This window comes from Podarcis bocagei (genome assembly GCF_964188305.1).
Source record: "Podarcis bocagei genome assembly, chromosome: 18".
In the NCBI taxonomy this organism is placed as follows: Eukaryota; Metazoa; Chordata; class Lepidosauria; order Squamata; family Lacertidae; genus Podarcis; species Podarcis bocagei.
The window spans coordinates 5,619,812-5,646,711 of record NC_138144.1 but is presented as its reverse complement, the minus strand read 5'-3'; the positions used below and the strand labels follow the sequence as shown (position 1 = coordinate 5,646,711).

The 26,900-nt window shown below is 46.4% G+C and overlaps 1 protein-coding gene across 2 annotated transcripts; it reads left to right on the top strand.

The window, feature by feature from the left end:
- On the top strand, positions 1 to 26,900 carry STAP2 (signal transducing adaptor family member 2). 2 transcript variants are annotated; one of them, XM_081177910.1, is made up of 13 exons: positions 1 to 189; positions 3,175 to 3,246; positions 5,834 to 5,965; positions 11,183 to 11,239; positions 12,651 to 12,772; positions 13,472 to 13,603; positions 15,685 to 15,754; positions 18,561 to 18,663; positions 20,170 to 20,253; positions 21,306 to 21,455; positions 22,573 to 22,608; positions 23,745 to 23,867; positions 26,235 to 26,900. In XM_081177910.1, exons 1-13 carry the CDS (start codon positions 94 to 96, stop codon positions 26,294 to 26,296), a joined length of 1,239 nt encoding a protein of 412 aa, XP_081034036.1. In that variant the 5' UTR covers positions 1 to 93; the 3' UTR covers positions 26,297 to 26,900. The 2 variants fall into 2 exon arrangements, with proteins under 2 accessions (XP_081034036.1, XP_081034037.1); XM_081177911.1 differs by having other exon boundaries at positions 4 to 189; positions 21,303 to 21,455.

Here is a 26,900-nt window from a genome sequence, read left to right as displayed (position 1 = left end):
TTTTGCTTCCTGGTGTCGGACTCTGAACTCTGGGCAAAAGACTCTGCGAGGCTGGACGGTGGAGGGACTTTTCAGGGGCACGCAGGGACCGTGATGGCAGCGCCACACAGCTGGGCCACCAAACCGAAGGCCACCGTGCTGCCCCATTATTATTCGGGGTTCCTGGAGAAGAGGAACGCCTGGGAAAAGGTAGGAGAGACTTCAGGGTCTCTTAGGAGAAGAATCAGAAAGCTGAATTGCAAGTTTTGTCGCTGTTAGCAAGGAAGGAAGGTGATGGGGCTTTGGCCCAGGACCCCCACACAGCAGGATTTTTTGGGGGGGGCAGGCAGGATGATGAACCCCAAACCCCAAAATTTCAGATGCCCTCCAAAGTTTTGCAGTTGTTTTGCAGCGAAAACACTGCCCCAACAAATGAGGGGTTGATGCAATAGACATGGGGTTTGCAGTTGACACCTCAAAACCCAACAAGTACCCAGATCCCAAGTTTTGGGGGGGTCTGAAGTTACAGTCATTTCAAGATACATTGAGTGAGATAGATAAGCAACCCAAGACTTATTAAGTTCAGACAATTGTGTGCTTTTGGTTTGCCTCAATTTGGGGAACTTACCTTTTTTTCCTGCTGTGTCTCCGAAACGATCTGGGGAAAGGTTGTGGGAAAAGGAAACTCAAAACGACAGCTTTTGCTATTTTCCTTTCTTTCTTGAAAAAGTTTAAGGAAGGGAGGGATTGAGGTTGTGTTCTGTGTGGGGGGAAAGAAATAGAAGGACTTTTGTCCCCCGCCCCCCTTCTCTTCTCCTGATGCCAGAAATTGGGGAAGGAGACAGCCAACGGAGCAGGTTGGCAGTAGAGGCAACAGAAACAGGCCTGGGGAACTCTCTGCCACAAGGTGTGACGGAAGGCTTGGGAGATGGCTCTGAAAAGAGGCGGGAGGAATTTGGGGAGGACAAGATGGCCTAGTAGTCTCTCTGTTCATGACTGGTATACTTATGGATGGCAAAGTAGTAGGGGGCAATACTTTGAAGCCTGCCACAGTTTCTGAGAACCAACCCAGACTTGACTGCGGAAATACATATTTGCATTTAAAGTAAGTAAGTGTGTGTATGTGTGTGTGTGAATGCAGATTGCATTAGTTGTTTGATTCTGATGGGGCTGCAGCTGGCCTGTAATGGAATCATTGACTAATAATAATAATAATTTTTTTTATTTATACCCTGCCCTCCCCAGCCAGAGCCAGGCTCAGGGTGGCTAACACCAATAAAATCACAGTAAAAAACATGATAAAGGTAAAGGGACCCCTGACCATTAGGTTCAGTCGTGGCCGACTCAGGGGTTGCGGCGCTCATCTCGCTTTATTGGCCAAGGGAGCCAGCGTACAGCTTCCGGGTCATGTGGCCAGCATGACTAAGCTGCTTCTGGCGAACCAGAGCAGCGCACGGAAAAGCTGTTTACCTTCCCACCAGAGTGGTACCTATTTATCTACTTGCACCTTTGATGTGCTTTCGAACTGCTAGGCTGGCAGGAGCAGGGACCGAGCAACGGGAGCTCACCCCGTCGTGGGGATTCAAACCGCCGACCTTCTGATCGGCAAGTCCTAGGCTCTGTGGTTTAACCCACACAGCGCCACCCGCGTCCCTAAAAAAAAACAAAACATGATAGGGAAAAAAGAAAAGAAAACCCAATTTAAAATACAGGTTAAAATGCAATTTAAAATGCAGCCTCATTTTAAAAGCAGCCGATAAATCAAGACCATAAGGGGAGGGAAACATCAGGGTCAGACTGAGTCCAAACCAAAGGCCAGGCGGAACAGCTCTGTCTTGCAGGCCCTGCGGAAAGATGTCAAGTCCTGCATAAAATTGGTTGGGACCCGAGGGTCATCTAGTCCAACCCCTTGCAGCTCAGGAATCTTTCGCCCAATGTGGGATTCGAACCCATGGCCAACTGAGCTATCCCTCATGCCCTGTGTGTGTGTGTGTGTAATTACCGTATTTTTCGCTCTATAACACGCACCCGACCATAACACACACATAGTTTTTAGAGGAGGAAAACAAGAAAAAGAAAATTCTAAACAAAACAGTGGATGTATGATTTTTGTGGTTCAGACATGTGATCTGACGGTGACTTTGGGGTAGCCCAATGCAAAAATCCTGAGGATCCATGTGGATCCGTGCTTTGTAACCACGTTTTAAGTGGGGAGGGAAGGAAAAGCACTCAAGGGACAAGGGACACGCGTGGGGTGGGTGGAGAAGGATGCTGTTAATAATGCAGAAGAGGGGTATAAGAGGAGAAGGCTCTTATAAGAGGAGTGGGGAGGAGAGAGAGACAGAGAGCCTGCTTGCGAAAAACTTTGCTGCTATTTAGCAAGTGTGGAGGAGAGAGGGACAGAGAGCCTGCTTGCTTTAAAGGAGCCAACCGGACCGGAGCTGCTTACACTCGTGTAAGCGGCTCCTCTCCTCTCCCGCTTTGCTCCTTTAAAGCAAGCAGGCTCTCTGTCTCTCTCTCTCCTCCCCACTCAGTGGCTCTTCTCCCGCTTTGCTGTTTCAAAGCGAGCCACGGAGGAGGGAAGGAAGGGGAACCATGGATCCTCTGCTCACGACTGCAGCAGATCCCCCCGCCATCCGTAGGCATTCCCTCCATAACGCGCACAGACATTTCCCCTTACTTTCTAGGAGGAAAAAAGTGCGTGTTATGGTGCAAAAAATACGGTAACTCTTTCTTTCCCTGCTGCTGTCCTGATGAGAAATCTTAGCATCAAAGGACTCACAGCGGTTCTCAACCTGTGGGCCCCCAGATGTTGTTGGACTACAACTCCCATCATCCCTGAGCTCTGGCCTTGCTAGCTAGGGGTGATGGGAGTTGTAGTTCAACAACATCTGGGGACCCACAGGCTGAGAAAGGCTGTGTCGGGGGATCTCCCTGCAGAAAGAAATGCCAATTTTCTTCAAAACCACAGCAGAGGAAGAAATTGCTTGTTTGTTTGTTTGTGATATAAGTAAAAAAACCTGCTCCTTTGCCCATATAGAGTCCCTTTGTATGTTCTCTGTCAGTAGGAGAAAATAACAGAGGCCAACCAGCAAATATAGAGAAGCAAAGCTAGTAAGCCTGATTTTATTAAAACTGTTGCAACAAGAAAGTTTCTTTACAACCGCTCCGATTTTTCTCTTCCCCCTCCCCCAGGAGTACAAAAAATATTGGGCAGGTCTCCGAGAATTGAGTCTCTATTTCTACAATACCAGCAGAGATGCCCAGGTAATGGCGAGAAATTATATGCACATATATATCTTGGCTTTTTTTGGAATGGGGATGGGAGAAACTGCCCTAAACTCTACCATTTAATAAATGGTAGGATTTTGATTATTTGGGATATGGAGGGAATATATCAACTGCAGAGGAATTCCTATGCAAAACGACCTGGCCAAGCTTGGACCATTAAGGAAAAAATGCAGGGCAAATGGCCAAATTTCAGAGGCAATTCAGCAACAAAACAACGTTTTGAAAATTTACTCCATCGGCGTTCGGGGAGATGACTGGCTTGTGTCTCTAAATTTCAAGGGGTCTACTCTTGAGTAGGGACGTCGGGTGGCGCTGTGGGTTAAACCACAGAGCCTAAGACTTGCTGATCAGAAGGTCGGCGGTTCGAATCCCCGTGACGGAGTGAGCTCCCGTTGCTCAGTCCCTGCTCCTGCCAACCTAGCAGGTTGAAAGCGCGTCAAAGTGCAAGTAGATAAATAGGTACCGCTCCGGCGGAAAGGTAAACGGTGTTTCCATGCACTTCTCTGGTTCGCCAGAAGCGGCTCAGTCCTGCTGGCCACATGACCCGAAAGCTGTACGCTGGCTCCCTCGGCCAGTAAAGCGAGATGAGCGCCGCAACCCCAGAGTCGGCCACGACTGGACCGGTAAAGGGTCAGTAAGGTAAAGGGTCAGGGGTCCCTTTACCTTACTCTTGAGTAAAACATACCTTGGTACAAGTCATGGGGCAGATTTGGCTACAGAGTCTACAACATCTGGTCAGATAGAAAAATAGTCTGCTCTGATACACCAGGAGAAACTTTCTAACAGTGAGAAGTGTTTATCAGTGGAACGGACTCCCTTTGACTCTCCTTCCTTGGAGGTTTTTAAGCGGAGCTTGGATGGCCGTTGGTCGTGGATGCTTGGGCTGAGATTCCTGCACTGCAGAGGGTTAGACTAGAGGATCTTTGGGGTCCCTTCCAAGCCTATGATTCTGTGATACAAGGCAGCTTCAAGGCCAGAAGGTGGACAGCTGTAATAAATGTTGGAAATGTAAAGGATGTCACATAGAGGAGGGAGAAAGGATGTCACATCGAGGAGGGAGAAAGGTTGTTTTCTGCTGCTCCAGAGAAGCGGACACGGAGCAATGGATCCAAACTACAAGAAAGAAGATTCCACCTAAACATTAGGAAGAACTTCCTGACATTAAGAGCTGTTTGACAGTGGAATTTGCTGCCAAGGAGTGTGGTGGAGTCTCCTCCTTTGGAGGTCTTTAAGCAGAGGCTTGACAACCATATGTCAGGAGTGCTCTGATGGTGTTTCCTGCTTGGCAGGGGGTTGGACTCAATGGCCCTTGTGGTCTCTTCCAACTCTATGATTCTATGATTCTATAAAGAAAAAGAAGGAACTTTTTATCACATGTGGCGGGAATGTAAGAAAGTGAAAAACTTCTGGGAGATGATATATAATGAGATGAAAAAGGATGTTGAAATATACATTTATTTAAAAACCAGAAGCATTTTTACTTGGCATGGTAGGGGATGATATTAACAAACAGGGTTGTAAATTGTTTTTATATTCAACAACAGCAGCAAGACTATTATTGGCACAAAAAGGGAAGCAAGAAGAATTACCGACGAAAGAGAAATGGCTAATGAAATTATGCAGAATTAGATAAATGAATTCATTAGAATTAAATGGAACTATGCAGAATTAGATAAACTATGCAGAATTAGATAAATTAACGGGAAGGATTCGAAACCTGCAGGACCAGAGATTCTTTGAGGACTGGAGTAAATATCTGAACTATTTGAAAAGTAATTGTAATAAGCAGATTACGCTAGTAGGACTGAAAGAAGTTCTGTAAGGAGGACTATGTGAAATATTGCAAGGAAGACAATGAAGAGAATGATTAGTTAATGATAATTAAAAGTAATAGAGAAATTACGGAATGCAGAACAAGTGATAAAGAATGGAAAATCTTCAGAGGTTGTTGATGGAAGTCCAAAATATTGTATAAGATAAGAAAGTCTGTTAAATGACTGTTGGAAGTTATATGTTAAAAAATTAATAAAAATGTATATATATTTAAGGGGACGTGGGTGGCGCTGTGGGTTAAACCACAGAGCCTAGAACTTGCCGATCAGAAGGTCAACGGTTCGAATCCCCGCGATGGGGTGAGCTCCCATTGCTTGATCCCTGCTCCTGCCAATCTAGCAGTTCGAAAGCATGTTAAAGTGCAAGTAGATAAATAGGTACCGCTCTGGCGGAAAGGTAAACGGCGTTTCCATGCGCTGCTCTGGTTCGCCAGAAGCGGCTTAGTCATGCTGTCCACATGACTCAGAAGCTGTACACCGGCTCCCTTGGCCAATAAAGCGAGATGAACGCCGCAACCCCAGAGTCGGTCACGACTGGACCTAATGGTCAGGGGTCCCTTTACCTTTACCTTTATATATATATTTTTAAAAAGAAGGTGGACAGCTGCAAAGTGAGCAGGAAGGAGGCACAAGAGAAGTTAGCTCTCTGCGGAGAGACGGAGCACTTTTTTTAAAAAAGCATGTGGACTAGAAACTTGGGCGTTGACTTTACCGGCTCTTCCTCCCCGCAGCACGTTGAGAAAATTGACCTGGCTGATTTCTTGTCCCTTGCCGACGACAACCCCCCACGAACTGCGGCTGCCTGGCCCGTGGACGGGGTGGGACTGAACCTAAAAACTCGAAGCCAGGAAGTGAAACTGAAGGTAAGAGATCCTTTCTGCAAAGTCCAAAGATGTCTCTTTGCTTGCAGAGACGAGAGATGAGACTTGCTCCATTGATCGTCAAAAACTCCAAGCGGTTTATGCATAAGGTAAAGGGACCCCTGACCATTAGGTCCAGTCGTGGCCGACTCTGGGGTTGCGGCGCTCATCTCGCTTTATTGGCCAACGGAGCCGGCGTACAGCTTCTGGGTCATGTAGCCAGCATGACTAAGCCACTTCTGGCGAACCAGAGCAGCGCACGGAAACACCGTTTACCTTCCCGCTGGAGTGGTACCTATTTATCTACTTGCACTTTGACGTGCTTTCGAACTGCTAGGTGGGCAGGAGCAGGGACTGAGCAACGGGAGCTCACCCCGTCACGGGGATTCGAACTGCCGACCTTCTGATCGGCAAGTCCTAGGCTCTGTGGTTTAACCCACAGTGCACCCCCAGTTTATGCATAAACTATTGTAATAAACGAAAATCTGCCCTTATGGGGGACACAAGAGCCCTTCTAGAGTCCTTTGCAGGTTCTCCATCGGTCGGAGAAAAGAACAGAGGCCAACCAGAGAATATCAAGAAGCAGAGCAGCTAGTAAGCCTGATCTTTATTAAAGCTGTTGCAACAGGATGTTCCCCTCACATGCAGGAGAAAGGAGGAGGACCCAAAACAAAGGTGTGCCCGCCCTTATATAGACATTTTAAATTGCCCGCCCTGGAGTCCCACCCCACCCCCAGACACATCGTACCTACATCACAGAAAGGGGTGGTCTACAACAGAAATCTGAGTGCGTTGTTTACCTCCTGTCTGGCAGGTTAACAGTTAATGCTTGTTTTTCTCCTGTCCTTGTTTATCTCCTGTCTGGCAGGTTACTTGATTGGATACCCTGGGGATCCTGGCCAGTCTTTTGTAATGACAAATACTTAGTTCCTGGGCCAGGTCACAGGCTCGCCCTATTCATACACAGACATACCCTTAAGACAGGATTTGTGAAGGAAAAGGCAATGGGGAGGCTTTTCCATTTCCCTTTGACTTTGCAGAGAAAACATTTGGTCAGTTAGGGAGCCAAAATGGCTTCATGGCTGTTTTCCTGTGCTGCTTCAGACATGTGGTTTATATATTTATGTACGTGTTTGCTTGGTACATTTGTGTGTATATATATATATATATATGCTTTCGTAGATTTTCACGGGTACAGGAATGCAGGTTTTGGTGTCTTCGGGTGTCTTCCCGTGTAAGAGTTGGGGTGTCTAGGCGACGTTTCGACGAGGTCTCACTCGTCATCTTCAGGCTGGTGCTTTCGGCTTCTTGTTACTAGAACAGAGCAGGATCTCAGTGTTTGAGTTCCTATAAATACTGTTGAGGGGGTGTGGTGTATAGCCTCCAACGTTCTGGGCAGAGAGGAAGTTCCCAGGTTAGTGTGCCTTTTCTTCTTTTGTTCATTAATTACTTGAGGGATATCTTGAGTGATTTCTTGAGTGATATTCTGAGTACCACTTAGGAGGTACTTAGGAGGTCCTTATATCAAGGGCACTACAGATAAAATTAGCAAAATCCTCCATAAACACAATATCAAAACAGCCTTTTGCACCAACCAAAAAATAGCCAATATCCTCAGAAACCCCAAAGATAAAATCCAGTTAGAAAACCAAGGGGTCTATGAAATACCCTGCAAAGTCTGCCCAGCCACGTACATTGGACAAACAAACAGACGAATAAATGCACGTATCGCAGAACACAAGAATGCCGTCAAAAAAGAAGAAAAAACTTCCTCTCTTTACCAACACATGAAAGAAACAGGACACGAAATTAATTTTGCAGATTCCAAATTGCTCTTTAACATGGAACATCACCACAAGAGAATAATCATGGAAGCCATCGAGATAGAGAAACACCCTCACAACATGAACAAGCGTGATGACACGTCCCGCCTGCCAGACATCTGGAAATTAGCCCTCCCCACAAAAACCGACACCAGAACCAGAGGCACACAGAACGCCATCTCCAATCAACCACACCAGACCCAAACCCAGACCCTCTCCACAGATAAATTACAGACACCATCCAGTAGCCAAACCATAGTGGCACCTCCGGATGCTGCACCCCCCTGCAATCCCTACACAGATCTGGCTGGCACAGGGCACAAAACCACAGCTCGCCCCTATACACGAAGCCAAGCCAGAGCACAACTATTTGCAGTACAGCCATCTTCTCAGAAAAACTCTTCACAAGCTCAAGAGGTCAAGACACGAAAGCTTTAGCAACTAATCCACACCTAATGACCCTCCTAAGTGGTACTCAGAATATCACTCAAGAAATCACTCAAGATATCCCTCAAGTAATTAATGAACAAAAGAAGAAAAGGCACACTATCCTGGGAACTTCCTCTCTGCCCAGAACGTTGGAGGCTATACACCACACCCCCTCAACAGTATTTATAGGAACTCAAACACTGAGATCCTGCTCTGTTCCAGTAACAAGAAGCCGAAAGCACCAGCCTGAAGATGACGAGTGAGACCTCGTCGAAACGTCGCCTAGACACCCCAACTCTTACACGGGAAGACACCCGAAGACACCAAAACCTGCATATATATATGAAAATCTACGAAAGCATATATATATACACACACACACACACACACACACACACACACACACTCTGGTGCCTCGCAAGACGAAAAGAATCCGTTCTGTGATTCTCTTCGTCTAGCGGTTTTTTCGTCTTGCGAAGCAAGCCCATTGACGGATTAGCGGATTAGCGCTGTTAGCCGCTTTTAGCGACTTATCTGCTGATTGGATCAGCTGATAAGCGGCTTAGCGGCTTAGAAAAAGGGGGGGGAAGGAAAAAATCCCAGCAGGAACTCGCAAGACATTGTCGTCTTGCGAAGCAAGCCCATAGGAAATTCGTTTTGCGAAGCACCTCCAAAACGGAAAGCTCTTTCGTCTAGCGAGTTTTCCGTCTTGCGAGGCATTCGTCTTTCGGGGCACCACTGTATATATATGGACCTTATTTTTTTTATTTCACTATAAAAATGTGCATTACCTTGAATGCCAATCTCCATACGAGGGAGAGAGTTGGGTGTGTTCCAGGACATATTTCATGTTTGCAAATAAACCTGGCAAGCACAGCGCCTAAATTGGCCTCACACACCCTCGTAGATGAGCTGGAATTTGTCTTATTCCGCAGAAGTGCCTAGGTGATGAGACTTGCAACTTTTTTATCGCCCTGCTCAGGGCTGGATATAGGTTTGATGATGCCCTAAGCTACTGAAGGTAATGGGGCCCTTTATATGTCCAGCTGTCCTTTGTCAACAACAAATTGTCACTGTTTTTTTGTGCTGAATATATGCTATATGGTAATTTATGGACCTAATAGGTATCTCAAGCTATCTGCACATCACAAAATATGTATTTTATCGAAGGAATTGTTGAACTGAAATACAGTTAAGAAGGAGTGGCGCTGTGGGTTAAAACACTGAGCCTAGGGCTTGCCGATCAGAAGGTCAGTGGTTTGAATCCCTGCGACGGGGTGAGTTCCCCTTGCTCGGTCCCTGCTCTTGCCAACTTACCAGTTTGAAAGCACGAAGTGCAAGTAGATAAATAGGTAGCACTCTGGCAGGAAGGTAAACGGCGTTTCCATGCGCTGTTCTGGTTTGCCAGAAGCGGCTTAGTTCTGCTGGCCACATGACCTGGAATCTGTACGCCAGCTCCCTCGGCCAATAAAGCGAGATGAGCGCCGCAACCCCAGAGTCGGTCACGACTGGACCTAATGGTCAGGGGTCCCTTTACCTTTATATTAATAGTGAAATACAGTTAAGAAGAAGAGGGGGGTGGAAGTCAAGTTCTGAAATGTCAAAATGAATGTAAAATTAGTGAAATGCATAGAACTAGTGAAATGTATCAACATGAAAAGTATAAATAAATAATTCTATTTTTTATAAAAGGAAGTCAAGAAGCTTCTGGATTAAAGTCTTCCCACAACTTTCCTTGTCTGTGTTGAACAGAATTCCCTTCATCAATACTTTCATTGTATGAGAAACAAAAACCGGTGCCCATGTTTACTGAGTGTCCTGTAGAATTTTTTATATATATTTTTTAAAAAGATTTTTACAACAGGGTCGGTTTAGCTAAAACCGTTTGTTCTTGGATCATAGATATCTGTTCTGCTTTTGTTTCCAGTACGCTTGGGGTACAATACCGTTATCTGTAGATCTTTAGGTTACAAAGACCTAACTCTGTCCAGCTAATATGTAAGCTAATAGGTTGCAAAGATCTACATCACAGCCATCCTTTCTTGTACAAACAGTACCAGCACAGATATTTGACGCGGGTGGGTTAAACCACAGAGCCTAGGACTTGCCCATCAGAAGGTTGGCGGTTCGAATCCCCATGACGGGGTGAGCTCCCGTTGCTCAGTCCCTGCTCCTGCCAACCTAGCAGTTCGAAAGCACGTCAAAGTGCAAGTAGATAAATAGGTACCGCTCCGGCGGGAAGGTAAACGGCGTTTCCGTGCACTGCTCTGGTTCACCAGAAGCGGCTTAGTCCTGCTGGCCACATGACCCGGAAGCTGTACGCCAGCTCCCTTGGCCAGTAAAGCGAGATGAGCGCCACAACCCCAGAGTCGGTCACGACTGGACCTAATGGTCAGGGGTCCCTTTACCTTTTAAGTTGAATATGTTGGAGGGAGAAGTTTGGAAGAGCGATTCAGCACCTCAATGGCTATCAGAGTCTCACTTTCCCAGACAAGAACCAGAAATGAAACACAGCCCGTTCCTCCGAAATCTGCACTTAATCCGGATTTTGTGATGCAGTTGTCCGGCCAGACAACATTTACAAAAGGATGCACGTATTAGCTGAAGGCGTACATAAAAATAGTGAAAGCAGCACACACAAAAACACTATATACGAGGAGAAAATGCTCACAGAAATGTGCGTACAACTGTGTACAAATCATGCGCCTATCAGGAGAATTTTTTCTAAGATGCTGAAGGGTTTTCCAGAGTATTTACTTAAATAAAAACCTTGCCGATCACCGTGGAGACGTTGGCAATTGAATTTAAGAATGGGGAAACGAGAAACCAAGAACTCCGAAATGGATAGATCCTTCCGTCTCTTAATCGTCAAAGATGATGGGCACCATGTTGTCTAAACCTGGTATACAATATTAAATTGGTTAACATGATGAAGTTAAGTTTTTAAAACTGGGGTTGTTCTTTTCAGATGGAAAGCCTTGAGTCGCGAGAGCTATGGAAAGGTTTTATTCTCACGGTTGTGGAGGTGAGTTTAATCCTTTCTCTTCTTCTTCTCCTTCTCCGTCTTCTTCTTCTTCTTGTGTTTTAGAGATTTTTAGTCATGTTTTTTTAAAAGGAAGCAAAGATCTATGAGGAGCAATTGATAGTTTAAGCACCCGACCACCACCATGTGGGAAGAGAAACTGACGTCGGGGCAATTCAGAGAGGCTATTTAAGGGATAAATCAGGAAGTTTTGGCTCGCAAAAGTTTATATCCCGTGTTAGTCTTACTCAGAATAATGACATGAACGCGCCCGACTGACTTAGGGCTATGCATTTCAGTGAGCCTACTCTGAGTAGAATACAACCCAAAGTCTCTAGCTTGGGACAACGGGAAGTACCATATTTTTTGCTCTATAAGACTCACTTTTCCCCTCCTAAAAAGTAAGGGGAAATGTGTGTGCGTCTTATGGAGCGAATGCAGGCTGCGCAGCTATCCCAGAAGCCAGAACAGCAAGAGGGATTGCTGCTTTCGCTGCGCAGCGATCCCTCTTGCTGTTCTGGCTTCTGAGATTCAGAATATTTTCTTTCTTGTTTTCCTCATCCAAAAACTAGGTGCGTCTTGTGGTCTGGTGCGTCTTATAGAGCGAAAAATACGGTAATCAAATAGAGGCTTAGCCCTGCAAAAGGGGAGGTTTTCAATTGTAAATAAGGCCAGTGTGAAATTTTTGGATTTAACATGTAGGGTTTTGAACATGTAAATAACATCAGAAGATTAACTCATTAGCTGTGGAGTGATTTAACCCTTCTCCCTAGCTGCAGTCCTAGATGAAATGACTATTTATTACGTCGGAAGTTCAACAGCAGAGATCATTAACTAAATGGTTCATTCTGCTTGTGTTTCAGTCAAACAGCCAAGAGAGGGGCGGGTTGGGGGTGTTGCCGAGCAACCAAGCAGAGTGACATCACGTTTGCTGAGGTAGCATGCACTCTGATTGGCTGAGTAGTTCAGAGAGAATTTTTCCTCTGAACGTTTGGTTGAATGTCTCCCTATTGTAAATCTCTCTGCTACAAGGCTGGTTTACTTCTCAAATTATACACACTGTTTTTGTTCAGTACAGTGGTACCTCGGGTTAAGTACTTAATTTGTTCCGGAGGTCCGTTCTTAACCTGAAACTGTTCTTAACCTGAAGCACCACTTTAGCTAATGGGGCCTCCTGCTGCCGCCGCGCCGCCAAAGCACAATTTCTGTTCTTATCCTGAAGCAAAGTTCTTAACCAGAAGCACTATTTCTGGGTTAGCGGAGTCTGTAACCTGAAGCGTCTGTAACCTGAAGCGTATGTAACCCGAGGTACCACTGTAAAGTGCTGTCAGGATTTCTTTTATCTCCAGGCTCCATCTGCATTGTTGAAGTGACTTAAGCAACACGTCTAACCCCAAACTCTGTTCTCCCGTAGATGAAAGTCCCGACCACCCTAAGTTTGCTCCCTGGTCACTTCTGCATGTTGTCTGAAGCACTCGAGAAGGAAAAGGAACGTCGATCCAAGGCTGACATGAGAGTCGAGAAGCCACTTCCAGAGTGAGTGGACTGTAAACCCCTGGAGGCAAAGATGTGTTTATATTTGCCAGGGGAAATAATATGCACTCAGTGTCACCATGACTTTTAAACTTGGTAGGGCTACAATTTTCCACCCTGCAGTTTTCCTTTTACAGTGGACTCTCGGGTTACGTTACCTTCGGGTAATGTAACTTTTGGGTTGCGAACGCGGCAAAACCGGAAGTGTATGCGCATCGCGCACATGCTCAGAAGTGCTCAATTGTGCCGCAAGCGTGCGCAGAAGGGTGCCTCTGGTTACCAAGATTTCGGGATACGACTGGGCCTCTGGAACGGATCCTCTTCGTAACCGGAGGTACCACTGTACAGCACTTATTGAGGAAAGTGTGCCTCGACGCGTGTTGGAAGTGCAACAGCAGGGATCATTCAGTTTGCAACTTAGGGGTTAATTCTGCAAGTGCTACAGTTTGTTGGCCAAGAGGGGGACCGGTGGAGCTGTTGCTTAGCAACCAGGAACAATGGCATGATGCTTGCTGAGGCTGCACTTGCTCTCATTTGGATCCCACCAAGCAGGGCAAACGTTTTTTAAGTCCCGCCAACACTCCTTGCAATGGAGTAGAAGATTATTCACACACAATACAGGGCTGTTTAAGACGGGAAAGCCGCCTGGGCCAAGGCTGTAGTTTTTGCAAAAGATCTCTGCTTTATTTATTTCTGCCCCAGCTGTTTCTTCAAGGTCTCCAGGACGGAGGCTGAAGTCCTTCTGGAGAAGAACGAAAACTGTGGGAATATGTTGCTGCGGCCAGGAGGGGATGGCAAGAGTGTCTCTGTGACCACCCGGTTGAAGGCGAACGGGTGAGTTTGGCAAGGCAAATCCATTGCAGAAAATTCTGCAATCTCCTTTCCCTCCTTTAGCCCACCATTCCCTCCCTTGTCATCCGAAGGTCCAGCCGTCTCCCTTGCTGGCCTCCTGCTTCTAATGCGTTAAAAGGTTTTGTTTTCATTGTTATTCACTTTAATATATATATTACATTATTATTCATTTGTTTTAACAACTTGCATATGGCATCATCGCAGTCATCTCCAAGTGGAGATCCAGTGCAAACAAGACTAAAAAATGCATTAAAACTATAAAACCAGAACTCAATTAGATAGCCTGCCAACAATAAAAAGTCTTCAGTAAGCGCTGGAAGTTCATCTGGAAGGGAAGCCCACGATATTGGGTCCACAATATTATAATGATGATGACGATTTTATTACAGTGGTACCTCAGTTTTCGAACGTAATCCGTCCCTGAAGATCATTCGACTTCCAAAACATTTGAAAACAGAGGCGCAAATGGCGGTCTCCAGTTTCAATGGCGAAAATAATAATAAAAGAACTCAGTGGAAGTCATTTGGCTTCCGAAAAGCATTCGAAAACAGAACGCAATTACTCCCGGGTGTAATGGGAATTGGGGTTGCTTGTGCGTAAACTGCAAACTGCTCCAAGCTGGTTGTATAGCTAAACCTTTCCCTGGTTTGACAGCCCTTACAACGCGACTGTCTCAGTCACTGGCAGAATCCGTCAGTGGGCGTTTCTTAAACTTCCTCCAACATAAAAATTCTTTGACTCCAAGTCTCCTCCTAGATTCTCTGCGTGGAAGCTTTCTGCGCAGCGTAGGCGTGCCAAGCGGAGGTCCTGTGCTCTCTCCGCTGATTTCACTGGAAGAGTCTCGGAGCCTCCCCTCCGCAGTACTCTCCGCCTCCCCTTTCTCCCTGGTGTCCCCTGGACACCGGGTTTTTGGCGTTTGAAAACCGAAACATTCAGCTTCTGAGGTGCTTGAAAACTGAGATACCTCTGTATTTATATGCCTTCCATCTGAGTGGGCTGTGTGTCTGAGTCATGGGGGACCACTAGGAATAACTGTGATATACTCACCCCCCCCCCCCGTTCCTTATTCTCTGCTTTTTCGCTGCCCCCCCCCTGCATGAGGCATGGGAGAATTGAGCTGGCAGAATTAATAGGGGCTGCAAGAACTGAGCGAAGCATTAGCTGGCTTCACGGTTTTTCCCACACTGTGATTTTTGTATAGCGCGCACACACACACACACACACACACACACACACATCATGATTTGTGTTACATCGACAGGTCAAAAATCATGAAACAGAAATCATACGGACTTCAAACCAGTTTTGGATGATATATCAATATATATTTTGCCCTTCCTTAATGTCCTTCATATGAACTGATGGTGATTTTGTTGGGGAAAACATCCTTGGAAGCCAAGACGCAAGCTTAAAATTGAACACAGCAAAACACGCAACAAAGAAAAGCGTTGAAATATAGGCTGCAAAACTTTAAAATGTGCCCTTTCCAGCGAACTCCATAAATATTCTCTTTAAGAGCTTCTTCTAAAGTTTTCCGCTTCCTCTAGAATAGAAGCAGGCCACAAGTTTGTAAGTTATAAAAAGGTTTACTTACTAATGGTCCAAAGGTCAGAGTCATGTGCTTTTCCATGCAGTTAGAAAAAGATGCACAGGCAGAAAAAAAGTTATTGGTTACAAAGTGGTGAAAGCTAAACTAGTGTATAGGGGAAAACTAGTTTCAGGCTACATTCTTGTCTGAAACAGAAGAGGCTTGTTAAAGCCATGCGGTTGGAGGGAGCAATTCAGAGAATGAAAGCTTGGTTAACTCTTTCCTCCCAAGGTAAGGGGAAATGACATAGGCTCTATGGCATTAACCTTTCATGCATTTATTAGACTGAAGCATGCTGCTATATAAGGCGGGTTTAGCCTACAAATTTTACATAATCTCTTTTTATTTCCTTTATCCCCCCCATTCTTTTGCTTTTGTTTTCTTCCTTGTTAAATTTGCAAATAAAAAAACAAACACCTCAATTCTTACAAAAAGACATTGCTCAATTTCCCTCTTTCCCCCGTATCCGGCGCAGGATCGTGTCTACAAAGCACTATAAAATCAACCTGACCGATGGAGAATACATCATTGATGTCGAAGAGCCGGTGAGTTGTGCTGGGGCCGTTATTCAACTAGGTGGCAGGGCAAATGTTTTGTAAGGACAAGGTTCCAGATTACCGTATTTTTTGCTCTATAAGACTCACCTTTTCCCTCCTAAAAAGTAAGGGGAAATGTGTCTGCGTCTTATGGAGCGAATGCAGGCTGCGCAGCTATCCCAGAAGCCAGAACAGCAAGAGGGATTGCTGCTTTCGCTGCGCAGCGATCCCTCTTGCTGTTCTGGCTTCTGAGATTCAGAATATTTTTTTTCTTGTTTTCCTCCTCCAAAAACTAGGCGCGTCTTGTGGTCTGGTGCGTCTTATAGAGTGAAAAATACGGTAAATCCTACATATCGTGAGTTGAAAGGACCGGTTAGCAGATGGCGGGCCAAGACCTTTCTTCACCTGAGACCCCAGAGAGCAACTGGTCCCTCTTAAAAGAATACAGACAGAAGAGTCTTTCCTTATTTTAAAAAAGGAAAGGCTCCAGTACCAGATGGATTTACAGCAAGCTATTATAAAGAAATGAGACACATCCTGCTTGCACCAATGAAAGAAGTTATGAACAATATTATGAAGAATAGAGAAATCCCAGAAACATGGAAAGAAGCTTTTATTACACTTATTCCAAAACAAGACTCTGACCTAACGCAAGTTAAAAATTACAGGCCTATTTCACTGTTAAACACAGATTATAAATTTTTTGCTAGTATACTAGCAAAGAGGATGAAAAAGTTATTACAGTGGTGCCTCGCAAGACGAAAAGAATCCGTTCTGTGATTCTCTTCGTCTAGCGGTTTTTTCGTCTTGCGAAGCAAGCCCATTGACAGATTAGCGGATTAGCGCTATTAGCGGCTTTTAGCGGCTTTTAGCGGTTTATCGGCTTATCGGATCAGCTGATAAGCGGCTTAGCGGCTTAGAAAAAGGGGGGGGGAGAAAAAAAAGCCCGCAGGAACTCGCAAGACGAAAACGTCTTGCGAAGCAAGCCCATAGGAGATTCATTTTGTGAAGCACCTCCAAAACGGAAAACTCTTTCATCTAGCGAGTTTTCCGTCTTGCGAGGCATTCGTCTTGCGGGGCACCACTGTACAAGAGATTATGCATAAGGTTAAGCGGGTTTCCTTCCTGGCAGACAGATGAAAGACAATATAAGAAATATAATCAATATTTTAGAATATTTGAATGCCAGGAATGAGAAACAATGTTAATATTTGTGGACGCTGAAAATGCCTTTGACAATATATCATGGGACTTTATGTTAAAGAATCAAGAGTATTTCCTTAAAAGTAACAAGAAGTTTCTCACATTTCAATTCACGATTTGATCCCTGAAAGGCAGGCTTGACTTAGTAGTTGCATAACAATCTTTGAGAGCTAGCAGACTGCAAGATTAGGGTCACAGGATCAGGCCCAAATGTCTGTGTGGACAAGGGGGCACTAGGTATCAAGGCGAACAAGTAAGAACAGGCAGGCTCATGCAATGGAAGAATTTGTAAGTTTTGTTTCTCTCCGTTTCTCATTTTCCCCATCTTAAAGTTCAGTTCCCCAATTTTCTGGAGCAATTTGCATATTTGCTTATAAAAAGAATAATCTGGAAAACGAGCGAGGTCCCAGCTAAAGAAGAATGGCAGCTTAAACTGATGGACCTAACATACAGAATAAGAGAACAAGAAAAACATACGTTTAGGGAAGATTGGAAAACGTTTGTTGAATATATGTGGTAAAATTGTGCACACCTGAAAATGTTGGCAGCATTAAGATAAATTAAACAGCGTAAACAAGTTTTGATGGATGTAATGGTGGAATACTGAACGGTTTAGTTTTTGTAAAATATGCAGGGATTTCTGATATGCAAAATGAACCAGAGAAGAAGGGAAGTCGCTGATATTTTAAGGATGTTTAAATGAATATTCTAAATTGTAAAACAGAAAATTTTATTAAAAATCATAGGAAAAAAATAAATAAGAATGAATCCTCCAAACAAATAAAAAACCATACATACTTCACAAAAATTCTTCAGACTATTAGTTTGAACCCCTGAATACATTTTTGTACACCATTTGGACTAACGTACACATATAGATGGGACGCGGGTGGCACTGTGGGTTAAACCACAGAGCCTAGGACTTGCCGATCAGAAGGTCGGTGGTTCGAATCCCAGTGATGGGGTGAGCTCCTGTTGCTCGGTCCCTGCTCCTGCCAACCTAGGAGTTCGAAAGCACATGAAAGTGCAAGTAGATAAATAGGTACCACTCCGGCGGGAAGGTAAACGGCGTTTCCGTGCGCTGCTCTGGTTCGCCAGAAGCGGCTTAGTCCTGCTGGCCACATACCCGGAAGCTGTACGCCGGCTCCCTCGGCCAGTAAAGCGAGATGAGCGCTGCAACCCCAGAGTCAGTCACGACTGGACCTAATGGTCAGGGGTCCCCTTACCTTTAATTTACACATATAGATATGCAAACATATCCATATATCTGTGGAAATAACTTGCATGATCTTAGGGGAAATATATATATTTATGAAAAGGTTTGCTTAGGGGAAACTGCGTGCAGAAACGTTGCATATTAGATAAATGTGCTGGTGAGTTTATCTTGAGGACTTAAAAAAAAAGCAATTGACAGACTGACGTGGAAAGGCAGGTAGCTGAACTTAAGACAGAAAAAATGAGAAACCGAGAGAAACGAAAACGGACAGATTCACACACACCACTTCTTGGTGTTCTTGGGGTTACTGCAATGCTGAAAGTGGAGAATTTCCAACTCTTCGCCAAGCCCTGGTAAATGTTAGTGAATGGTTTCCGCCTCTTTCTCTTTCCTCAGTATCGCTGCTCTTCGCTTGCCAAGGTGGTGGAATTTTTTGTAAACAACAGCAAACGCCTCCTGGTGCCGCTGTCTCTCGATGAGAGCTACGCCATGACTCTAGGTAGGTTCGTGGCTCAAGCCCTCCTCTACGTTATCGGAACGCATTAGAAATTTCTCCATAGGAATCAAAGGAAATTGTTGACTTGTTATGTGAACCCTCGCCTAAGGAGAGATACCGGAGAAGGCAACATTCTCAGGTAGCAGGACCTGCACGTACTTTGACTCGCTGCCCGGTATTTAACTTAATCTATGCTGCCATTGGTGGCACTGTGGGTTAAACCACAGAGCCTAGGACTTGCTGATCAGAAGGTTGGCAGTTCGAATCCACGCGACGGGGTGAGCTCCCGTTGCTCGGTCCCTGCTCCTGCCAACCTAGCAGTTTGAAAGCACGTCAAAGTGCAAGTAGATAAATAGGTACCACTCCAGCGGGAAGGTAAACAGTGTTTCTGTGCGCTGCTCTGGTTCGCCAGAAGCGACTTAGTCATGCTGGCCACATGACCCGGAAGCTGGATGCTGGCTCCCTCGGCCAATAAAGTGAGATGAGCGCCGCAACCCCAGAGTCGGTCACGACTGGACCTAATGGTCAGGGGTCCCTTTATTTTTTTATGTTGCCGTTGGTTTTACATAACTCAACGTAACTTGCAAATTTAAACAGTCAAATGTGTAATTATTTCTGCGCTTCCATGCAAAGGAAATGCAATTTAAACAGGGCCAAAAAATCAATGTCACCAACTGCATATCATTTGTGCCCTGAAAATCATCATCTTCTTCATCATCTTCATTATCATCTTCTTCTTTATCATCATCTTCTTCATCTTCTTCTTCTTCTTCTTCATCATCTTCTTCATCTCCTTCTCCTCCTATCCCTCATAGCCGAGTAAGATTGTCTTCCATAAACATGGTCTTAACCATGAGTCCGTAAGTGACTGTGGAGGCCAGTTCTCGATCCACACGTCCTTCCACAGTGGGGACACAGGTTTCCAGGCAGGAGTTGATCACGGTGTGGATTTGCCAAGTGTTCCTTCCTCTTAGCACGTTTCTCCCTTTCGTCTTGAGTTCGAGTGTCTTCAAAGCCCATGACACCTTTGGCAAAGGCTGTTCTCCAACTGGAGCACTTGCAGGCCAGTGTTTCCCAGTTGCTGGTGTTTATACTACATTTTTAAAGATTTGCCTTAAGAGAGTCTTTAAACCTCTTTTGTTGACCACCAGCATTACGCTTTCCATTTTTAAGTTCGGAATAGAGTAGTTGCTTTGGAAGATGATAATAGGCATCCGCACAACATGACCAGTCCAACGAAGTTGATGTTGAAGAATCATCGCTTCAACACGGGTGATATTTGCTTCTTCCAGTACACTGGCATTAGTTAGCCTGTCTTCCCAAGGGATGCGTAAAAATTTTCTATGGCAACAACAGCAGCAGAGGAGAACAACTGGTCTTTCGCTGGGTTTGTTTCCGTTGCAGACATGGGACATATGTCTCCGTTGCAGACATAGACTTAGTGAGAGCTTCTACTTTTGTTTCTGTGTTTGCCAAGATCTGTAACTGCAGTTTCTTCTCATTTCGCAGAGATCATGGAGACGGATAAAGAAAGTGGAGAGACTGCGCTGGTTGCCCCGCGCTTGCCCGGTATCCTGCCACGACCCCCAAGAGGTGTGACAATTCGCTTGCACTAATCCTGTGGCTAAACTCATGCTAACCTCCCTGTTCCTCTTCCCTGGGGGCCAGGAATTTGGGATGCCACACCCAACCTTCCTATGGCCGGGTGGCGCTGTGGTCTAAACCACTGAGCCTCTTGGGCTTGCCGATCAGAAGGTCAGGGGTTCAAATTCCTGCGACGGAGTGAGCTCCCATTGCTCAGTCCCTGCTCCTGCCAACCTAGCAGTTCGAAAGCACGTCAAAGTGCAAGTAGATAAATAGATACCACTCTGGCGGGAAGGTAAACGGCGTTTCCGTGCACTCTGGTTTCCGTCACAATGTCCCGTTGCGCCAGAAGCAGTTTAGTTCGGCTGGCCACATGATCTGGAAAGCTGACTGCGGGCAAACGCCGGCTCCTTCGGCCTTAAAGTGAGATGAGCACCGCAACCCCATAGTTGCCTTTGACTGGACTTAACCGTCCAGAGGTCCTTTACCTTTACCGATGGTCTTTAGCATCTGGTCCTATGTTTGGAGGCCAAGGAAAGTGGAAGAAAGCTGTGTCTCTGGGTAGCTCTCTCCTCCACGAATTTGTAAAATTCTTTTTTTTAAAAGAGGAGTCCATCACTGCCCCCCCTCCCAGTGGAGGTTCCTGTCATGGGAGTGTGCTGGTCAGTAAGGTAAAGATAAAGGGACCCCTGACCATTAGGTCCAGTCGTGGCCGACTCTGGGGTTGCGGCGCTCATCTCGCTTTATTGGCCGAGGGAGCTTCCGGGTCATGTGGCCAGCATGACTAAGCCGCTTCTGGTGAACCAGAGCAGCGCATGGAAACGCTGTTTACCTTCCCGCCGGAGCGGTACCTATTTATCCACTTGCACTTTGACGAGCTTTCGAACTGCTAGGTGGGCAGGAGCAGGGACCGAGCAACGGGAGCTCACCCCGTCGCGGGGATTTGAACCGCTGACCTTCCGAACAGCAAGCTCTAGGCTCTGTGGTTTAACCCACAGCGCCACCCGCATCCCTTCTCCATCCTAGCATGTCCAAATTGCATCCATCTGTCCACACAGCAGGTGCACCCAGAGAAGGAAAGAATTCCCAGTCTCCGAAAAGCTTGCTTCCCCCTCCGCCATTCCAACCCCCAATTCCTGCACGGACTTCCATGCCTGAGCATGTCTATGAGGCCGAAGATGTCCCAGACCAGACGTACGTGAACGACGAAGGTAATTCTTTGTCGACGGGTCTTTAGATAGGATCTGAACAGGCTTTGTGGTTATTTCATGGGCCTACGTGTTGCTCTCACAACAAGCCTGCAAGGGAGGCCAGGAGAGTCGGGAACTGAAATATGTACAGCCTGTGGGAGATGAAGAAGGGGGAAAAATAATAATGCTAAAATGCTAAAATGTTTTAAGTATTGAAATGGAATTAGGAAATGAGCAGAGAGGGAGGGAGGGAAGGGAGGCATCATAGAAGCAGGGCAGTAGGTCAACCCTTAAATTGTTATAAATTTGATGTTAATTGGCTAAAATTTCTGAAATGCAATAAAAATTGCACCCCCCAAAATGCAAGAGTCACTGACTCAGACTCAACCAGCGAGGTTTGTGACTGCATAAAGGCTTGAATGTCAAAGTCCTGTGCTCTAACCACTACGTTGCGCTGCCTTGTAGCTGGTTCCTTGCAATATAGGTAAAGGTAAGGGTACCCCTGCCTGTACGGGCCAGTCGTGTCCGACTCTAGGGTGGCGCGCTCATCTCGCTTAAGAGGCCGGGGGCCAGCGTTGTCCGGAGACACTTCCGGGTCACGTGGCCAGCGTGACGAAGCTGCTCTGGCGAGCCGGCGCCAGCGCAGCACACGGAAACGCCGTTACCTTCCCGCTATAAAGTGGTACCTATTTATCTACTTGCACTTAGGGGTGCTTTCGAACTGCTAGGTGGGCAGGAGCTGGGACCGAACGACGGGAGCTCACCCCGCCGCGGGGATTCGAACCGCCGACCATGCGATCAGCAAGTCCTAGGCACTGAGGTTTTACCCACAGCGCCACCCGCGTCCCTTTCCTTGAAATATGCAGGACCCTAAAATAGTGATGCAGAACTGGCAACCTGGACTCTTAACTCCCATCAGCCCCAGCCAATGGTCAAGTGGTTTATTGTGCTGTAGTGGTTAGAGTGTTGGACTAGGACTTGGGAGACGCGAGTTCGAATCCCTCTGCTTGGCCATAGAATCGTGGAATTCTAGAGCTGGGTCATCTAGTATGAGCCCTTTGAAGTAATCCAGAGCAGGGTATTCTTATCTTCATAATCCACTTCTTTTGGATTTTATCTCTTTTTCCCTTTTCCCCAGATGTTGCTGAGATGAGACAGACCAAGCCATTCAAAGGTAAGCGAACGTACTTTGTGGCACTTTTAGGAATAAAGGTGTCCAGGGCAGCTGTTTACCAGCTCCATCTGGTACGCAGGATGAGACCCTCCCTGCCCGCGTACTGTCTCGCCAGAGTGGTGCATGCTCTGGTTATCTCCCGCTTGGACTACTGCGCTCTATGTGGGGCTACCTTTGAAGGTGACCCAGAAACTGCAACTAATCCAGAATGCAGCAGCCAGACTGGTGCCTGGGAGCGGCCACTGAGACCACATAACACCGGTCCTGAAAGACCTACATTGGCTCCCAGGACGTTTCTGAGCACAACTCAAAGTGTTGATGCTGACATTTAAAGCCCTAAACGGCCTCAGCCCAGTAGACCTGAAGGAGTGTCTCCATCCCATCATTCAGCCCTGACACGGAGGTCCAGCGCCGAGGGCCTTCTGGCAGTTCCCTCCCTGCGAGAAGCAAGGTTACAGGGAACCAGGGAGAGGGCCTTCTTGGTGGTGGTGCCCAACCTGTGGAACGCCCTCCCATCAGATTTCAAGGAGATAAACAACTATCTGACTTTTAGAAGACATCTGAAGGCAGCCCTGTTTAGGGAAGTTTATAATGTTTAGTGTTTTAGCGTGTTTTTAATATTCTGTTGGGAGCCGCCCAGAATGGCTGGGGCAGGCACCGTATTTTTCGCTCTATAAGACGCACTTTCCCCCTCCTAAAAAGTAAGGGGAAATGTGTGTGCGTCTTATGAAGCGAATGCAGGTTGCGCAGCTTTCGTTGAAGCCAGGAGAGCAACAGGGATCAGCGCGCACCGATCCCTCTTGCTCTCCTGGCTTCGCTTCGCTGGAGAGCCTCTGCGCAGCTTTCCCTCTCTGCACAGCGCCCCTTCAGCGAAGCGGGAGGAGAAACGGAGACACTTCCGTTTCTCCTCCCGCTTTGCTGGTGAGGTGTTGAGCAGAGAGGGAGAGAACATTTTTTTCTTGTTCTCCTCCTCTAAAACTAGGTGTGTCTTATGGTCTGGTGCGTCTTATAGAGCGAAAAATACGGTATGTATGTATAAATAAATTGTGCCCTCTGCTTGGGTTGTAGACAGAAGGAGCCTGTCAGCATCTAGTGCTAAGGTTGTCCCCCTCCCTTTGTTATTTCCCACCTCACAGAGTTTAAAGCTGTCCCTGTATTCCCGACTCCCGGCAAATCTCCCTGTGGACCTAGCCCAAGGAAAACTGGACAGGCCCTCCCCTCTCGCCTAGCAATGTCATTACCCAGAAGTTTTTCCACCGGTGAGTCTTGTGCATTTATCCCTCTGCTTAGTGCAAAGTTTTTAGCGGGGGCAATTAGAATAAGATACATTATTTGTCGTTAAGAGTCATTAGGAGTCGTCAACAGGCTCATCTCAGCTATCTGCCAATCTCCCATTCCCACCACCCTTCTGAGTAATACCCCTCCCCACCTTCTCACTATATAGAAGGATCTGGCAACTTCTGTTTCAGTGTATCTGAAGAAGTGTGCATGCACACGAAAGCTCATACCAAGAACTAACTTAGTTGGTCTTTAAGGTGCTACTGGAAGGAATTTTTTAATTTGACTATGGCAGACCAACACGGCTACCTATCTGTAACTGGATACATTATTTGATTATTGCTATAACCCCCCCCCAAAAAAAATGTATTTTCTATAGTTAAGTTTTAACCTCTGTCTTCAGTACATTTTATAGTCGTACTTCGGAAGTTGAACGGAATCCGTTCTGGAAGTCCGTTCGACTTCCAAAATGTCCGGAAACCAAGGCACGGCTTCTGATTGGCTGCAGGAAGATCCTGCAGCCAATCAGAAGCCACATCGGATGTTCAGCTTCCGCAAATTGTTCGCAAACTGGAACACTCACTTCCGGGTTTTGATAGTTTGGGAGCCGATTTGTTCGAGAGCCAAGGCGTTTGAGATCCAAGGTATGACTGTATTTCATTTTATTCTTACGGCTAGTGGCTGATGCAAGTAAAGATTCTTCTGTTCGACTCTAGTGCCATATAGGCAAACCTTGCGGCCATTGTCTTGCCGTGGTTAATTCAGAGTCACTGTGCCTCTGTTCCTGATGTGAAATCCATCAACCAATCTTTATTACAGTCCAGAGACCCAACAAATTATTACAAAGCAATGCACAATTCAGACAACCTCCAGGTTGGGGATGCGGGTTGCGCTGTGGGTTAAAACACAGAGCCTAGGACTTGCCAATCAGAAGGTCAGCGGTTCGAATCCCCGCGACGGGGTGAGCTCCCGTTGCTCGGTCCCTGCTCCTGCCAACCTAGCAGTTCGAAAGCACGTCAAGGTGCAAGTAGATAAATAGGTGGGAAGGTAAACGGCGTTTCCGTGCGCTGTTCTGGTTCGCCAGAAGCGGCTTAGTCCTGCTGGCCACATGACCCGGAAGCTGTACGCCGGGTCCCTCGGCCAATAAAACGAGATGAGCGCCACAACCCCAGAGTCGGCCACGACTGGACCTAATGGTCAGGGGTCCCTTTACCTTTACCTCCAGGTTAAATAAGCATTTTGTTCAGACTTAAAGCTAGGGATCACTGGTTCTTGCAACCACCGATAAAAACTTCGCCACTGCTAATGTTCTAGAGTTTGTCCGGTCTTCCAATAGGAACCTGACATAATGAGCCGATGTGAAGTCAGTAAGCAAGGAAAACCCGGGCTATAGTAAATGCTCATCCTACTCAGAGTAGACCCATGGAAATTAATGAGCATGACTGACTTAGGCCCAGTAATCGCAATGGGTCTGCTCTTTGGGTTAAAAATTGAGGGGGCTACTTTGTTGAATGACAGCGCCCCTGTTTCTAAAAATCACCATTGAATTCTGAAATTCCACCAAACTCACGTGAAATTTCGTGTGGGCTCCCTGCCACGTTTCCCCTAAGCCCCAGAGCTCTGCTGCGCATACACACAGAGAGAGAGACACAAACACTGTTAACAGAAAAATCCGAGGGCTCCCTTGGACAAAAAACAAAGACACCAACCAGGATTACTTGGAGCAAAACAGCAGCCTATAGGTTTGGCCTTTATTGATCTGTTGCAACAGGGTGCTCCCCTCACTTGCAGGAGAGAGGAAGGACCCAGAAAAATGGTGTGCAAGGTCTTTTAAAGACTTTTGAAATTGCCACCTTGTAGATCAAGACCACCCCCAGAAACATCATACATACATCACAGAAGGGGTGTAGCCTAAGACCACCCCCCAGATACATCACACCTACATCACAGAAAAAGCGGTCTAAAACAGAATTTTTAATATTGTTTTTCTCCTGTTGTTGTTCATCTCCTGTCTGGCAGGTTACTTGATTGGATTTCCTGGGTTGCCTGGCCAGTCTTTTGTAGTAACAAATACTTAGTTCCTGGGCCAGGTCACAGGCTCACACCCTATTCAAACACAGACATACCCTTAAGAAAGGATTTGTGAAGGAAAAGACAATGGGGAGGCTTTTCCATTTTGACCTTGCAGAGAAAAGATTTAGTCAGTTTAGGAATCAAAATGGTTCCAGGTTGGTCTTCCTGTGCTGATCTATGTACGTGCTTGGTTGGTACGCTTAAGAAGATTACCATATATCTAAGACCATAAAATTCCTATCACACACAGACAATGCTTATGTTTTCCTGGTTAGGGATGACTGAGGAACTGGAACGCAAACTTCAGGAACGGAGGGCGACGCTTCAGGAAGACTGAGCTATCTGCACCTCTCGCCAACGGGCCAAGCAAAGGACGGGGCGGACGGTGATCCACTCTGGAAAGCTGCCGGCCAGAGATTTCATGGTTTTTCTGCACAAGTCTTCCTCTGCTCTGTGTCCCAGCGTGATCTCGCAGCCATCCGTCCTTCCCAGAACTGTCCTCTTGCTTCAATAGAGGCGGCTGTTTTACCCATCGCCGGGAACCAAGTTGAAAATATCCACCTCCCTGCCACCCAGCGCTGTTTGAAAAAGTGCAAAGGGTACTCTTAAGAGGCTAAAAACTTGCACAATGCCCATTTTCCAGCTCTCCCTGAGCTGTTGCAATGCTCCCATCGGAATCGCAAAGAGAGGGCCGGCTTTCTGAAAGGGCGGTTGCAAAGGATAGAATAGGCCAGTTTGTTGGCGGCTGCGAAGGGGAGCATGTTATAGCAGGAGCAAGGAGCCATTTCTTTGCCACATTCCATTTTGCGCAACTGTGCAGGGAGTCACCTGCTGCAGGTAGGCAGAGGTAAACAAGAACGCAGCAATGAACGGATGGAAATTTTACCTTTTTGCGGTCGTCTCCCCCCCCACACACACACATTCAACTCACTGGAGGTCCT

Excerpts from the sequence above, each read along its gene's own strand:
- STAP2 (XM_081177911.1), top strand. The coding sequence starts at position 94 with ATGGCAGCGCCACACAGCTGGGCCACCAAACCGAAGGCCACCGTGCTG. Across the intron at positions 13,604-15,684 it reads ACCCGGTTGAAGGCGAACGG|GATCGTGTCTACAAAGCACT; the intron begins GTGAGTTTGGCA and ends TATCCGGCGCAG. Across the intron at positions 18,664-20,169 it reads GAGCTACGCCATGACTCTAG|AGATCATGGAGACGGATAAA; the intron begins GTAGGTTCGTGG and ends CTCATTTCGCAG.